This window comes from Gadus chalcogrammus, chromosome 23 (assembly GCF_026213295.1).
Source record: "Gadus chalcogrammus isolate NIFS_2021 chromosome 23, NIFS_Gcha_1.0, whole genome shotgun sequence".
Taxonomy (NCBI): Eukaryota; Metazoa; Chordata; class Actinopteri; order Gadiformes; family Gadidae; genus Gadus; species Gadus chalcogrammus.
In genome coordinates this window covers 15,054,656-15,069,655 of record NC_079434.1, presented here as the reverse complement: position 1 = coordinate 15,069,655, position 15,000 = coordinate 15,054,656, and the positions used below count along the sequence as shown (strand labels likewise).

The following is a 15,000-nucleotide window of genomic DNA, read 5'->3' as shown; positions in this document are numbered from 1 at the left end:
GTCCATGAGGGTGATGAAAAAAAATAAAACTTTTGGCCAATGTCACATCGGTTTTGTGAGAGAGAGAGAGAGAGAGAGAGAGAGAGAGAGAGAGAGAGAGAGAGAGAGAGAGAGAGAGAGAGAGAGAGAGAGAGAGAGAGAGAGAGAGAGAGAGAGAGAGAGAGAGAGAGAGAGAGAGAGAGAGAGAGAGAGAGAGAGAGAGAGAGAGAGAGAGAGAGAGAGAGAGAGAGAGAGAGAGAGAGAGAGAGAGAGATGTTTGAGTTTGACTTCAGGAAACAACCGGTGCAGTAAAGCATTCGAGTCCTGGCAGAGTTAAGACGAGCCACATGAGGGTGTTAGGCCTGTGAGCTAACAGCAAACCAGCTAGCCTAATGTTTATGGTCACTCTGATGGCCCCATCTCTTTGGCTGCAGCATCACTTCCATCCATTTGGAACCTTGTTCCCTTGATGTAAATCTGGGGGATTGAGACCAAATGGAAGTCTTTTATATTCAATTGGAATTCAGATACAAAATGGCGGATGGAATCCCTATAGGGAATGCAGAGGTGCCAACCCTCCCGCATTGAGCTTAAGACTCACAAAAAAGACCCACTTCACTCGGTCTCATGTCACACCTCCGATTATTCACAAAAGTTACGTGCTATTTCGCTACAGCGTGAACTTTCTCAATAATTTATCCTCGTTTATAATCACGCAACACCCGCCCAAGCCTCGGTTAGAAGTGTGCAGAGCTCTTTGAATGCTCAGACAGAGAAAAACGCATTGAGCTTGGCCCACAGACACCATGTAGAAGCCACGGCACGCTGAAGCACTGTGAGGTTAAGCGGTCCTGGTTTTCCCATCACCCCACAGTCATTTTGGAACTAAGATATATAACGCAGCGATGAAAATTGCTTTCATCGTCATAAGATATGGTTCACAGTGGCGTAAGTAAGTTATTAAGTGCCCGGGTACATTCATTGTCATGGGCCCCCCTATCACCCAATACAATTTATTCTTAAATAAAGATGTTGTTCAAATTCCAATTATAACAAATGCACTCACATAAAATGAGTGTTGGTTACTTTAAACCAACAAATTGATTAAATTCACTTTCAACAGATGATAGTATATCATATAATAACAAATCCCCAATTTTATGAATCCATAGTTTTCAACATTTTAAAACTTTGTTAAAAAAGTCAAAGGCATGTCGATTTCTGTGATATCTGTTAGGGGGTTAAGAGAGACTAGTTCTAAACCTATGGGCATGTTTTGAACATCACTCACATGAAGTCCTTTTTGAAGTTGTCATGCAGTGATTAAAAAATAAGACTATCAAGTATTGCCAACCAAAAAGCAAATACTGCCAAAATGGAGGGGGTTCTGTGGTACTGCGGACTTGGGTCCAGTCTGGCTCATATAATGTTTTTATTGTTTGAGTAAGGATTAAAAGTAATAAAACTGGGGAAATTAGTGCAACTAGCCATGTCTTCAGGGCGGAGTGGCGGGCCCCAAACAAAACGTGCCACTCAAATCTCACTCCAAGGTCTTCTGGAAGCCTGGTAGCACTGGGAATTTTCATAAACCTCTGAATTACCATGTAATTGGCCATCCATCAAGACAGTGATGTCTTTTCATGAGCAAATGGCATACTTCATAACACGCTGCAATGATTAATTTAAGGTCTGTGACTAGCAAGTTAGTGATCCGAAGTCTTACAGTGAGTCACGTGACCTGCAGGATCGTGTCTGAGACACCAGCCTCCTCGTAGACAGAATCGAGGAAATCCTTCCCTTGAAATCAAGCCGAAAATCAAAGCAAGAGAATTTTACTTCTAAAAGTGCACGAATGGTTGGTTTGTGTGTGTGAATATGTAGGTGTGTGTATGAGTGTGTATAGGGGTGTGTATTTGTGTCTGGGTCTCTGTACATTTTTTTGTTAGCAGTAGCATCCTTGCCCTCGCTTTATCCACACCACTTGACATGAGAATAATGTGAACGATCCGAATGACACGTGATCTGATTAACAATGAATCATTTGCAGTGCCTGCGGCGCCTGTGTGAATGTATCCACGTGAGCCCGCGTGTTTGTGAGTTTCCTTAATTGCACTTTCCTTTTTTTTCCCCGTGTATGTAACCAGGCCCAGAGCCGCGGCTCCATTGGAATACAAACGGGAGGTTTCGGTAAACACAGATTCATAATGGCCATAATTACAGAACACGGTGATTACTCCAAATCCGGGACTGTCCTCCCTTTTCGGTGCCATCGAAAGAGTGCAGCGTTCTGAGGAAGGCACACATGTGGTCCCTGGTGCTGCCTATTGCGTGCGTCTCTTTGTTGAGAGCAGTCAACCGCTTGTTTACTGTGGAGATTATCCACTATTCAGTGATGGACAGCAACACGTCCACATCCAGTGTGAGCACTGGATGTACATTGAATTATTGTACATGAAAGTCGATTTGGATTAAATAATCTGCAGCATGACTCAATAGTAAATACAACTGTGTATAGTGTCTAAATTATCCTGACTCCCTTAAGTAAATGAAGTTCAATCATATCTTTTGTTTATCTTACAGACATTAAGAAACACTTTAATCCAAAGTGATTCTGAAACATGTGATTAGAAAGCAGGTTGGGGTTCGGCATAGTGTTCGCACACACCTCATATCACACTACACTTTTGTCCACATCCAGTGTGACCACTGCCCAGTGTTTGGAGACTGATCCAGGTTATTTAAGACAAGATACCACTAGTTCCACAGTCATTGACTATTTAGTGATTTTAGTCCTTTTAGCGTACACTTTTAACCAAAGAGGTCCACAGGGAATTTGCTCAAGGATGATAAAAAGTTAGACTGCGGACACGGGTTTAACCTAACACCCTACAAGCCTGCCCTGCTTCACAGGCATCGATGTATTCACCCATCAAGACTAAGATCTTCATAACCACCTCTAGACTTAGACTTCCTATCAGGTAACTAAGGACTCGTGGTTCATGGGAAAAAATAGAGCAGGCCCGCAACAGACGAAAAGAGGACAGTAAACACGGACACACACATAAAACACACACACACAAACACAGACGTCACTTACATTTGAGCTCCAAGCGTATGAAGTCTGTGTTCCCCAGGTTCTCCAGGAACACCCCATAGGGAGCGCTGGTCTTGAAGTAGAAGGAGATGTCAGCGCTGGTCTCTCCCTGGAAGGTGGAGAAGTGGAGGTAGGACGAGGGCGTGGTGAACGAGGCCGCGTTCCAGTAGTTTCCTGTTGAAGCACATTGGACGCATTCAAGAAACAGGAAGGTGTACTGCATAGGGTTTTGGGTTCAAACCCCAATCTCTGCATCCTTGAGGAAGAGGCCCTACCTGCTCATACATGACCGGTACATTGATTTATTGCACATGAAAGTCGCTTTGGATGAAATAATCTGCAACATGACTCAATAGTAAATACAACTGTGCATAGTGTCTAAATTATCCCGACTCCCTTAAGTAAATGAAGTTCAATCATATCTTTTGTTTATCTCACAGTCATTAAGAAACACTTGAATCCAAAGTGATTCTGATACATGTGATTAGAAAGCAGGTTGGGGTTCGGCATAGTGCTCGCAAGCACCTCATATCAAACTACACTTTTGAAAAAACAACAACACATATACGTCTCCATCGACTCCTCATGAATTCACGGTACTCAAAGTAAACCAATCGATGTGCGCGTTGGTTGAGCGGTGATGCACGGCGGACAGGTGAGGACAGCGCTCTTTGCGGATCTCCGTCTCACAGGATGGGTGGTAAGCTGTGGAGATGCGTGTGTTGACATGGTGACGGGGCGCGATGAGCCTCTGAGATCACACCGTGCAGCCACACGACGCGGCTGGCTGCAGCCTATTAATATCAGCCACGGAGACAGCACTTGGTTCTGTAGCAGACATAGATCCTCCACTGCATGATTCAGGATAACAACTTTTCTAATGACTTCTGAATGGGGCGAACCGCTAATGGGGAACGCTAATGAAGACAAAGTAGCGTCGCACTAAGCAGCTGCTGATAAATTATTAGAGTGTGGTTGATGAAGTGCTCTTTTTGTTTTTTTCCCTCTCCTTTCCTTCCCTCTCTTCTTTCCTTTCCTCGACGCTAATCTCTGTTCTACTCTCCCTCCTCAGTCTTCTCCTACTCCTCTCCCTTCACCTCTTTTAACCTATCCTCGCCTCTCTCCACCTCCTCTCTCCTCCTCCTCAACCCGGCGCTGCCAGCCTAAGCCAGCAGCCTCCCTTTGTCACTTAGAGGATGAGAGAGAGAGAGCGAGAGAGAACGAGAGCAAGAGAGAGAGAGAGAGAGAGAGAGAGAGGGAGCGAGAGCTAGGGAAATTGTGAGAGAGGGAGAGAGAGAGAGAGAGAGAGAGAGAGAGAGAGAGAGAGAGAGAGAGAGAGAGAGAGCAAGGGAGAGAGAGAGAGAGAGAGAGAGAGAGAGAGAGAGAGAGAGTGGGAGAGAGAGAGAGAGAGGCGCTGGGTCATAATGATGTACAGAACCAGAGGATGTCAAGAAAAAGGAAAAGAGGTCAAGGAAGGAGGAACAGAAGAGTGAAGGAGGGGGTTAAGGAAGGGAGGGAGGAACAGGAGAGAGGCTTGGTGGGTGGATGAGGTTGGGCTGTGACACAAAGCCGCAGGGGATAAAGGGGAAGATATTGCAGCTGGAGGCATTAGGTGAGGGGGGGGGTTGAGGGAGTCAGAGCAGGAGTAGGCGACATGGTGTGAGCTGAACGATAAGGGAGGTACACGTCCGAGCACGTTGACCTCCTCCACAACACCGCTACCCTAATATGTGCGCTGAGATAGTTTCTCATGCCGATGAGTTTGTTCCCCCGGCCTGTTTGGTGTATGTTTAAAGTGTGCACACCCCCCTTTCTGTGTTCGTGTATGTGTGTGTGTGTGTGTGTGTGTGTGTGTGTGTGTGTGTGTGTGTGTGTGTGTGTGTGTGTGTGTGTGTGTGTGTGTGTGTGTGTGTGTGTACATTTGTATACAAATGCATGTGCCTCCTGGTTCAGTGTGATAAGCCATCCCGAGTGACAGCGCTGGACTCCACCTCTCCCCATCCACCCAACATGCTCTGTCATACCCCACACACACACACACACACACACACACACACACACACACACACACACACACACACACACACACACACACACACACACACAGAGAGAAACACACATTGCAAAAAAAAAAGTACCTACTGATGATGTCTTTGTGATAAGTTTGTTTGAAGTCAGCATGCTGCTTATGGCAACATTGACAATTACTTATGAAGGTTAAATCAGGGCGTATCTCAGACGCACGCACGCACGCACACACACACACACACACACACACACACACACACACACACACACACACACACACACACACACACACACACACACACACACACACACACACACACACACACACACACACACACACGCAGATGTGCACACACACACACACACACATATACACGTCCACAATCAACCCCCCTCTCACCCATAGTTAGTGATAAAATCAGGAATGAAACATGCATTGTTTGCGTGTATCTGTTTTCTAGTTGTTCCTCACTTTCACCATCATAAGAAAAATATCATTATTATTTATGTGAATAATGGCTCCATCATAGCTCCATGGAAGAAAACCCATATTTGATTTGAATTAAAAAAATTATGTTTGTGCAATTCTGCTGAAAGGATATTTCAATCCACTAAGGCAAAAGGTTAATCGAATAAATAAAATGGATGCAATGGCATGAAAATCTAGAGGCTTAAAAATAAAATGTATAGGCTTGTAAACACATAAAGTTCATAACACTGCTGCTGCTTACACAAAGCAACAGTATTACAGCCATTCCTGGGTATAACCATAACAACAATGACATATATAGCCACGTTTTTCATTTTAATACTCATCTATTGAGCAACACTTAGATCATCTCTATAATGCATTGTGAATGACCGCAAAGCATTCATAGTAAATTAACGCAATGATGAAATTAATTTCTGCGCTAACAAATCAACCCGGGATGTTTCGTAACTCAGTTAATGCGTCTCTCAGAAGATAAAGACAGCATGGGAAGCTGTCTATCTCCTACACACAGCGACAAATGCCACCAGACTCTGCGCTATAATATAGTGTCAACTCGTCAATAACATCAAATATATAAATATAAATAAAAGAGAGGGAGCTGGAGGGAATATGATAAGGTAAGAGTCAATCGAATCACACAGAATGAAAGGAGAACGTACACAAAGGAAGTGGGAGAAGGAACCGTTGACTCGTTTTTTTCTTTCTTTATTCGGTCATGTTAAGGAAACAAATATCCATAGCATTAGGACACATCCAACGTCCTTGAGGGGGAGGCTTCCACTATGAGCCCTTCGGGGGTTTCCTAACTCTCCAACACAGTCCCCTGCTATGCTTGCTTTTCTATACTTTTGTTGTCTCACTGCCTTGTGCAAATACATTAAGTATTGGAGCAGGGTGGCGGTGGGGGGGTGGATAGGGGTGGCGGGGGTGGCGGGGGGGGGTGAGGACAAATAAACTACCAGCGCCAAACCGAACGCTGGCGAATCGCGCGCTGCCAGAGTCGCAGATGCCGGCGGTTGGCCACGGCCCCTGGAGGACATTCATCAGCAGCATATTGAAATGTTTATCAAACAAATGTCTCTATAAAGCCTTTGCCAACACACACACATACACACGTGGGCCAACACCTACACACACACACACACACACACACACACACATACTCATGCACGAGCACACACGCACACATACACATCGATGTCTCTCTGGACGCATACAAATGATCTTGTCAACATTCATTTTGTAACAGATGTAACTTGCGATGCGGCATCATGTATTATTTAGGATGTTTGAGTTGGGAGAATGCATTGTCCTCCTGTAGATATTTATTTTTTCTCTTCCCTTTTTCTCTGTTGTACGAATGCAATTTCTTCGTTGAAATTGTCAGCCCACTGATTAAAAAGGACAACTTCAGTTGAAAGTGACCAAGGGATCCCCACAAGTTTCTCCTAATAACCTTTAATCTGCAGAACTTGAGCTCGGAGAGAGGAAGGTCTATATATTCATATCTTTTTACTTCAGTTGAAAGTGACCACGGGATCCCCCACAAGTTTCTCCTAATAACCTTTAATCTGCAGAACTTGAGCTCAGAGAGAGGAAGGTCTATATATTCATATATTTTTTAAAGTGTTCATCTCATAGGTTCAGGCCCCATTGAGAGAACTGTCTAACTTTTTTTTTTTTTTTTACAAGAAAAGCCTCCACCAGACAGAATAAGAAGTGGTTCTCTCACTGGTCCTGTTCTCCCGCTCTGTGCTCCCAAGGTAGTGTCTAATAGAAAATATCAGCCTCTGTCATCACTTCTTCTCCAGAAACCGTCTCCTTCTCATTGCACCCGGCACTGTAGCCTTGTGGCTGAATGATGAGGCCTTGCCCACCCTTCTCACTTGGGGATTCCGGCTCTTTAGCCACATATCTAGCAACCTCTTTAGCCACCTTTCTCCTTTCTAGGCTCTCCTACCGTCGCTCTCCCCTAGTCACTCCCCTAGCCGCCTCTCTAGCTGCCTCCCTTGCTGCCCCTCTCTCCCCCTCTCTCACTGTAACGACACCACAGTGGCCGCTGGTAACTTGATCTTGACATAACTTGTGCACAGGTGTACACACACAACACACATATGCTACTAGACACACACACACACACACACACACACACGCACACACACACACACACACACACACCTGGGGTGTATCCATATTTTCCGTTCAACGTTGATGAACTGGACGGAAGCAACATAAATGGTTATAATTGTGTAAACGCTTACTGCTGAAGGCTTCATTTGGGGATTAATGCGTACATCCAAAGTTGTTTCTGACGAGCACTGTTATTAATACAGGATTATGCCCATTTTAATCTTGTTATTGTTTATCCCAGACAACTGGAAAGTAGTACATACTATTGGGGACACTGAGAGGAAGGACATGAATGTTCTTGTTATTAAATAAAAAAAAGGATAATGCCGGTGGATCGAATAACATTTTGAATTCCAACTAACAACAGATGGATTTTGAAAACCCTGACAATTTGTCTAAACTCACCTAGTGACCTACCCAGACCGATTTTCTAAAAAGAGATCAGAAATGATTTGGCGAAAACCTTTACGTTTTTGCTTTTTAGTAAACTGAAATGTTAATCAGTCCCACAGAACCCTGAGCCACCACCAGTACCGACCCTGACGTTATTTCATATTTCATACCAAGTTATGTAATTAATTCGTTTTTAAATTCTCTGTGTCCTTCAGCTCTGTCTAGTTCTCCAAAACCCTGCCATATGGTGCTTGTTTTTACCACTTCCTTGCTATACCTCATAAAAGCACATCATTTAAACTGTGAGTTTGCTAACAGATGTTTTTTTGGATGACCAAACACTGTGGAAACAAGATCATAGATCCTGGGACAAAATATTTAGTTTGTTAGCACTGGTCGTTCATGAGCGAAGCACAATCTTTCTGCCCTCTAGTGGTCAAACTTAACTTATTTCGGCTTTACATTCCATACTGACTATGCTGTTGGTGACAGCTCAATAGATTTCACCTCTGGCCGGCAAATCCGAGAACCTGGGAAACCTCAGTGAACCGTGGAGGGAAACATAATGAGCATTAGGTGACGCTGGGTCGGGGAGCCAACTGGGTGATTCATCTGTCTTCGCATGACCAGGTTGGTCATGTGCCAATGCATCCAGATGGTAAGGATGACCGACTGTTTTGACCCAGGTTATTAACATGGATGTATGAGGGAACACGACCGCTGGCACAATCATGGAGACACACACCGTCAGCCATACGCTGTGTCAAGCCCAATTTCCAGGCACAGTTTGTCTCTCTCACGGAATGCTACACAGTCACTAGGGGTGAAACGGATCAGTGTGTCCACGGTTCGGTTCAGATAACCGTTTTGGGCCTCGGTTTCGGATACGGTTCGGATTAGGATCATGTCCGTGATAGTAAATAGGCAGACTTTTTTTTGACGGAGGGTTTGGGGGAGAAACACAAAAATGAATGAGACCCACAGGCTATTTGCAATGTGTTAATTGACTGCAATCAGACAACTTGCAAGGCTTTTTTGTGCAATAAATGTTCCCCTAAATGCATTTGAAAACATGGTGCACTGAGTGTAACATGTAAGGGATAACGGCCGACGAGGTTTAGAACTCTGGCGACGAGCGCAGCATGAAGCCAGAGTTGCCTCTACCTGTCCATTATTTCCATCGAACTGGTCGACCTCGAAGGCCGTTATCCCGCTTATCACCCGTTTGTATTTATCTCCCGTATATTTAGAATATAATTGTATCAATTACTTTCTTTAAATTTAGGAATCGTGCGCTTGAAAAGCCCAGTTTGTTTTGAACGCTGACAGGCTGAAGGGAGGGGCGGGAAAAGTCTCATTGGCTCGGGCAGCACTGGAGAGAATGCATTCCGCTGGGTCCTAAACACCCTTTTGTATCGGACGTAGGCTACAGTAGGCAAAATACGCTACATAAGGCAATGCCTTCAATGAAACCGAAATCCGCGGATCTCCAGAATGCTCCGAACTGTGGTAAACGAACCGAACGGATTCGGATACAATTCGAATCCGCTGCAGGCCTAACAGTCACACACATATACACTACCGCGCACACACAAACAGTTTCACAGTCTGTACCATCAATGTTGATGAGTGACCTTTATTATCTCGGCCCGTCACTTCTTCCTAATGAGTTCCTGTTGCTTCTCTCATTTGCCTCCCCTGCTAACAGCCTGTTTCACTCTCAGCGCTCAGAACCAAAAGGTTGGAGGAACTTTTGAAACTAAGATCCCAAAATAGTCCCGTGTGACAAGAGAGTCACGCACACGCAGATGCAGGTGTCTGAAGGTGAGGTGCTTAGTGGTCAAGGCAGAGAAGGTAACGCTCGATAACAAAGCTCTTGAGCGTCTATTTCAAGCTAAAGTCCCCAATTTGTCAGAGTTACTTTGTGACACAAGCGTGGGCTTTGCTTTGTGAAGCGGTCGGTGGATTTAACAAGGATCTTTGTAATAATACTAACATTAAAAAGCAGATCTTTACTTGGACTACATGAGCACCCCTATGCTAATTGGGATAGCAGATTCTGGCATTTATTCATTCTGTTGCTCATTGATAGTGTCTTGTTGTGGTCATTACGGTATTTATTTGTCGCATTTTTGTAACTGGGAGGAATGAAGTAAACCCTCTCTCTGGATGAAGAGATGTGCTGAAGTTAGCTCTGATGCAAGCTTTAATTATATTCACCCCTTTGCCATGCATTTTTAAATACTCCTCGAGTCCTGTCTTTCTCAGCAAAAGGAGCCATCTGCGAAGGGGTCCAGGTACTGTATATTCAGGGTAAACGTGCCCCTATCTTTTAGATCGTCCAGGTAATTATTTCACACCTGTCATTTGGGCACTGCAAATAGTTTTTTATCTGTTTTCCTAATTAAGGCGCACCTTGGACCATACTGCTGCTGTCACTGGCTAACGTTTATCCAAACAAGACGCCACCGAGAATCTGTTTGCTTAGGCAGGATGAGATGAGAGAGGACTTTAGAATGTTTTATTCAACAAACAATTCTTCTAGAAAGATGCTGGTGAATAATTACAATAACACTTTCTAGTTATAGCGGGATATTGGTTATTATTCGTTTCTTATATAAAACACTGTTTTTACTGTGGTAATAATAATGCATCCGACAGTCAGGCACGATTCTAGTATAATTTCTTCCTACTGAAAATCCGGCAAATATTGAAATGTGATTCTGTTTTTGTCTCAGGGACAATTGTGCATATACAGACGCCAGCGTAAAGATGCATGTTACCCCTGTCATCGCCCTACTGAACCAGTGACCTCCTGCCAGCCATAGTCCACTTTGTCGGGACCTGGTGGTACCACGTGACCTCTATTAATGCAAAGAATGACACATGGACATAGCATATAAACGTGACCTTGCATTATTTGCTATAAACAAATCCTAACCGATGGATTGAGGTTTGGACAGTCATTGGTGACCCCTTGAAATTCTTTATTTATAGACTGTAATGAGGTAGAGGTTATGGTAGCAGGTACGCTATATTGGGTGGTATAATGACAGAATATAGGCTGCCATGCTTCATTTGCTCTCATCTTTTTTCATTCCCATCCATTAAAATGTCCAAAGCCTTTTAACATCCATAAATGGGCATAATTCTTCTCTGTCCGCCTGTGACAGTGTAGGCCTCCATTAAGCTAGTCATGGAAATGGAAATCATTTTTAGCTTGAGCAAAGACACACAGGCGAGCACAGACACACACACACACACACTAAATAGAGCATAAACACAGTAGTTTGTCTGACAAGACCGCCAAACTTATGCTCGCTAATTAATATTTTAGCCATAAAGACGAATCCCAAGAGACAGATGGAAACACACACACACCAGACACACCGTTTTTTAAGACTTTCCATAACTGCCAGAGACATAATTCATTTTGGCCATGGAAACCTATTAAATATCGACCAATCGTCATCGTTCTCACTGGCTCTGCAGTCGCTATTCGATTTATCAATCTTATTAGGGGTACCTATTCACCCGTGAAATATTTAATACAGGTTTAAGATTCCTTAATAGGCTGGTGTAGACTGTAAGATCTACTTTTCTAGAGACTATCACCATGACAATATCGTCATATCTCAAAATCATCTCTATTTGACAACTCATTTATTTATTTTTTCACTTCATCTCCCTTGGCACACACACATGTTCCACACACACGCAGACACACTCCGTACCTTAGTTAATTGAGTAAGACACACAAGGAGAATATAGCTTATGCATGTGACAGATGGATCCATCTTTATTAATGGCCGTTTCCATGGAAATGGCACGTACCTTCGTACACACACACACACACACACACACACACACACACACACACACACACACACACACACACACACACACACACACACACACACACACACACACACACACACGCGCACACAGATATATAACATAATAAGTCATTCAATTAATTTAGTTTATTTTTTATGCAGCCATAATGCACCATGATAGAGGGAAACTATTGAGCGTGGCACTAGGCAGCTAGTTGATGATAGGACCATAATGAGTGTGACACCGGGGCTGGGGGAAAACGGTACAGCAGGTGTCGTGTACTGCTCCCTTGACAGAACCAGGTCACTTTATGTTTGACTGAAACTCGGACAGACATACATAATGAATGGACTGTAAGAACCATAACTGGGAGATGGCCTCTCTATTACACACACACACACACACACAAACACACACATGCATACGGCCAAACACACACGCACACGCCCCCCCCCCCCCACACACACGCAAATACCCCTACACACACACCCAAACACACACACAGACAGGTATATTATATATATTTCAGTAGGAAATAGGAAAAGAGAGTTAAAATGAAGCAAAGACAAAAGTCCAAAAGATAATGTGTTCTGAGCTCTATGTAATTGGCTGGATATCGGGATATAAACTCTGATATCAGGATATGAACTCTGATATCAGGATATGAACTCTGATATCGTCGCTCTGCCTGTCCATGCGTGTCTGAGTTTCTCTGTGTGTGTGTGCGCGCGTGCAGAACCATGGGTAGATGTGCATGCCTGTGCTTACGTGTGTGTGTGTGTGTGTGTGTGTGTGTGTGTGTGTGTGTGTGTGTGTGTGCGTGCGTGTCAGTTTGTGTGTGTGCTCCTGTCCGGCCCCATGGGTAGGTGTGTGCCTGTGCCGATGCTAATTAAAAAAGACATTAGCCATTACCGACGGTTCATGCTTACGGCTCCTCCACCGCGGCTGAAAGGCCTGACGGCTCTTCCAGTTCAGAGGAGATTATCTCTCTGCAAAGCGCTCAAACAAAAATAAATACAAAAATAAATAAGTACAAATCTCTGGCGAGTGCCGGTGACATCACAAAGCCGATTCCCAAATCACAATTTGATACAATGCCCTTCATGCTGCTATTATCTGTTAAGTCCAAAGAGGGAGAGAGACGGCAAGGGAGCGAGAGATAGAGGGAGACAGCGCTGGGAGGGGAGAGAGAAGAGGGAAGATAGAGAGAAAAAAAAGAGAGGAGGAAAGAAGGGAAGTGGGAATCAGAGAGGAGGAGGGGGGGGACAGAGAGATAAAAAGAGAGAGAGTTTGGAATACACAAAGGAAGAGTGTGACATTACTCCACTTAAAACCTCAAATGCGATTTTCTATGTTGCTATTTCTGTTGCATGAGAATCGGCGCTGATATGAACACAAACAACAATATCTGCTACAGAACAGTAGGGAATACAATTACAAAGAAGGTGAGAGAAAACCACAAATTGTTAATGAGGTATATTCCTCAAAAGTGACATTTAAAGTCCATATTGCAAACAAATTAGAAAAACAAATTGTGCCTGATAGCTAGGTTTTCTTAGGCCTGTCCAATTTATTATTTTTTCCTTCTCCAAGACTAATTAAGTCTCTAACTTCACTGAAATATGACATTTGTGTTGCTGTGTTTTGATCCTACAGTGGACTGGCACCCAGAATGTCACAAAAAAAAGATAACATTAACAACTTGGACGAGAAAATGCAGGCAAACGTACAAAAAGATAGTGTTGGTCCCAGTGGGTAACACCACCACCTACATAGGCAACAATAAGGACTACAAATAAAAAGTGTGTAACAGCACTTTCATAAAATAATAAGTGTGATGATTCTATAATGGGTTGTGGGACTGCAACACAGACACAGACACACACACACACACACACACACACACACACACACACACACACACACACACACACACACACACACACACACACACACACACACACACACACTTCTATGTGTGCACAACCTCACAACCACACCCATGCCCATAAATACACACACATACACACTCTAATTAGACCCAGGAGTAACGAGCAACAGCCAACAGCACCAGACCCAACCACAGTGGTTCTAAATTGTGTGTGCTTAAATTGCTGTGTTCTTTCCCCCTCACCTGTGCACACAATGAATCACATTCTCTGGAAGACAATGCGGCCAATTGCGCCCGACTACAAATGGACTCTCTGTCTTTTATTCCCCTTTCTCATGCACTAGAACATTTCTAGCAATGCGTGGTTTACCGAGCAAATGACGGCAAAGTAAAAGTCGAAAAGTCAATTTTCATGGAAAACTAACGCTAATGGGGAAGTTCAGGACCCAGATACGAAATGTGACAGCTCTGAAAGGCATTTACAAAGACAGGTCTCTGTTCCATTGTCTTTAATGGGCAATTACCTTCCATCGACATATTCTGTACAAAATGGTGTGAGGTTTTTAGGGTGTTGCACAAGCATTTCGGGCTTTCTCGAAAGTTTGTTTATTAAGCATTTCATTTGTTTCACGGCGTGTGTCACATGCACGTCAATCGGTAAAAGTGCCAACCGAAAACGCCTAGCACGTGTCCGAGGCATTAAGAACACGGGCTGTTTTATTAATTTGTTTATTGGTTAATTCAGTTTGCCGCTCCGCCAAACCCAATTTCAGCGGAGACAAAGCACAAACTTACACCGATGTTCAGTAAGATGTGGCGCGGACATCAATCATAGCGCGCCACTCGTCCAAACAACGTACTGGGTGATAGTGACAGTCCGGGCAGACAAAGCGGTGACTCACTCACCGCCGCACTTTCGGCCCTTTAATACACAGCCATTTTCTTTTGCAGCAAAACGATCTTCACATCTCATTTCCTGTCCAATCACCTGTTGACACGCACACTCACACACACACACACACACACACACACGTACACACGCACTCAGACAAACACTCCTCAGGCCCTATACTCTCGGCACTCACCGTCTCCCTGGCAACGAAGCGGCCCCACCGTCAGCTTGGCTTCGGAGCCCGGTCGGTTGGTGTCGCCCAC

The 15,000-nt window shown here is 44.1% G+C and overlaps 1 protein-coding gene across 1 annotated transcript in view; it reads right to left on the bottom strand.

Annotated features, from left to right (window-relative positions):
- The window catches only part of cntnap2a (contactin associated protein 2a), a 139,764-nt gene that overhangs the window by 44,631 nt on the left and 80,133 nt on the right, over nucleotides 1-15,000 (bottom strand). Inside the window, exons 11-12 of the mRNA XM_056584298.1 lie at nucleotides 14,931-15,000; nucleotides 3,077-3,247 (exon numbers count right to left, since the gene is read on the bottom strand). The exon at nucleotides 14,931-15,000 is cut by the window's right edge and continues 58 nt beyond it. Of these exons, the coding sequence (XP_056440273.1) occupies nucleotides 3,077-3,247; nucleotides 14,931-15,000 (241 nt within the window). The remainder of the gene's footprint in view (nucleotides 1-3,076; nucleotides 3,248-14,930) is intronic.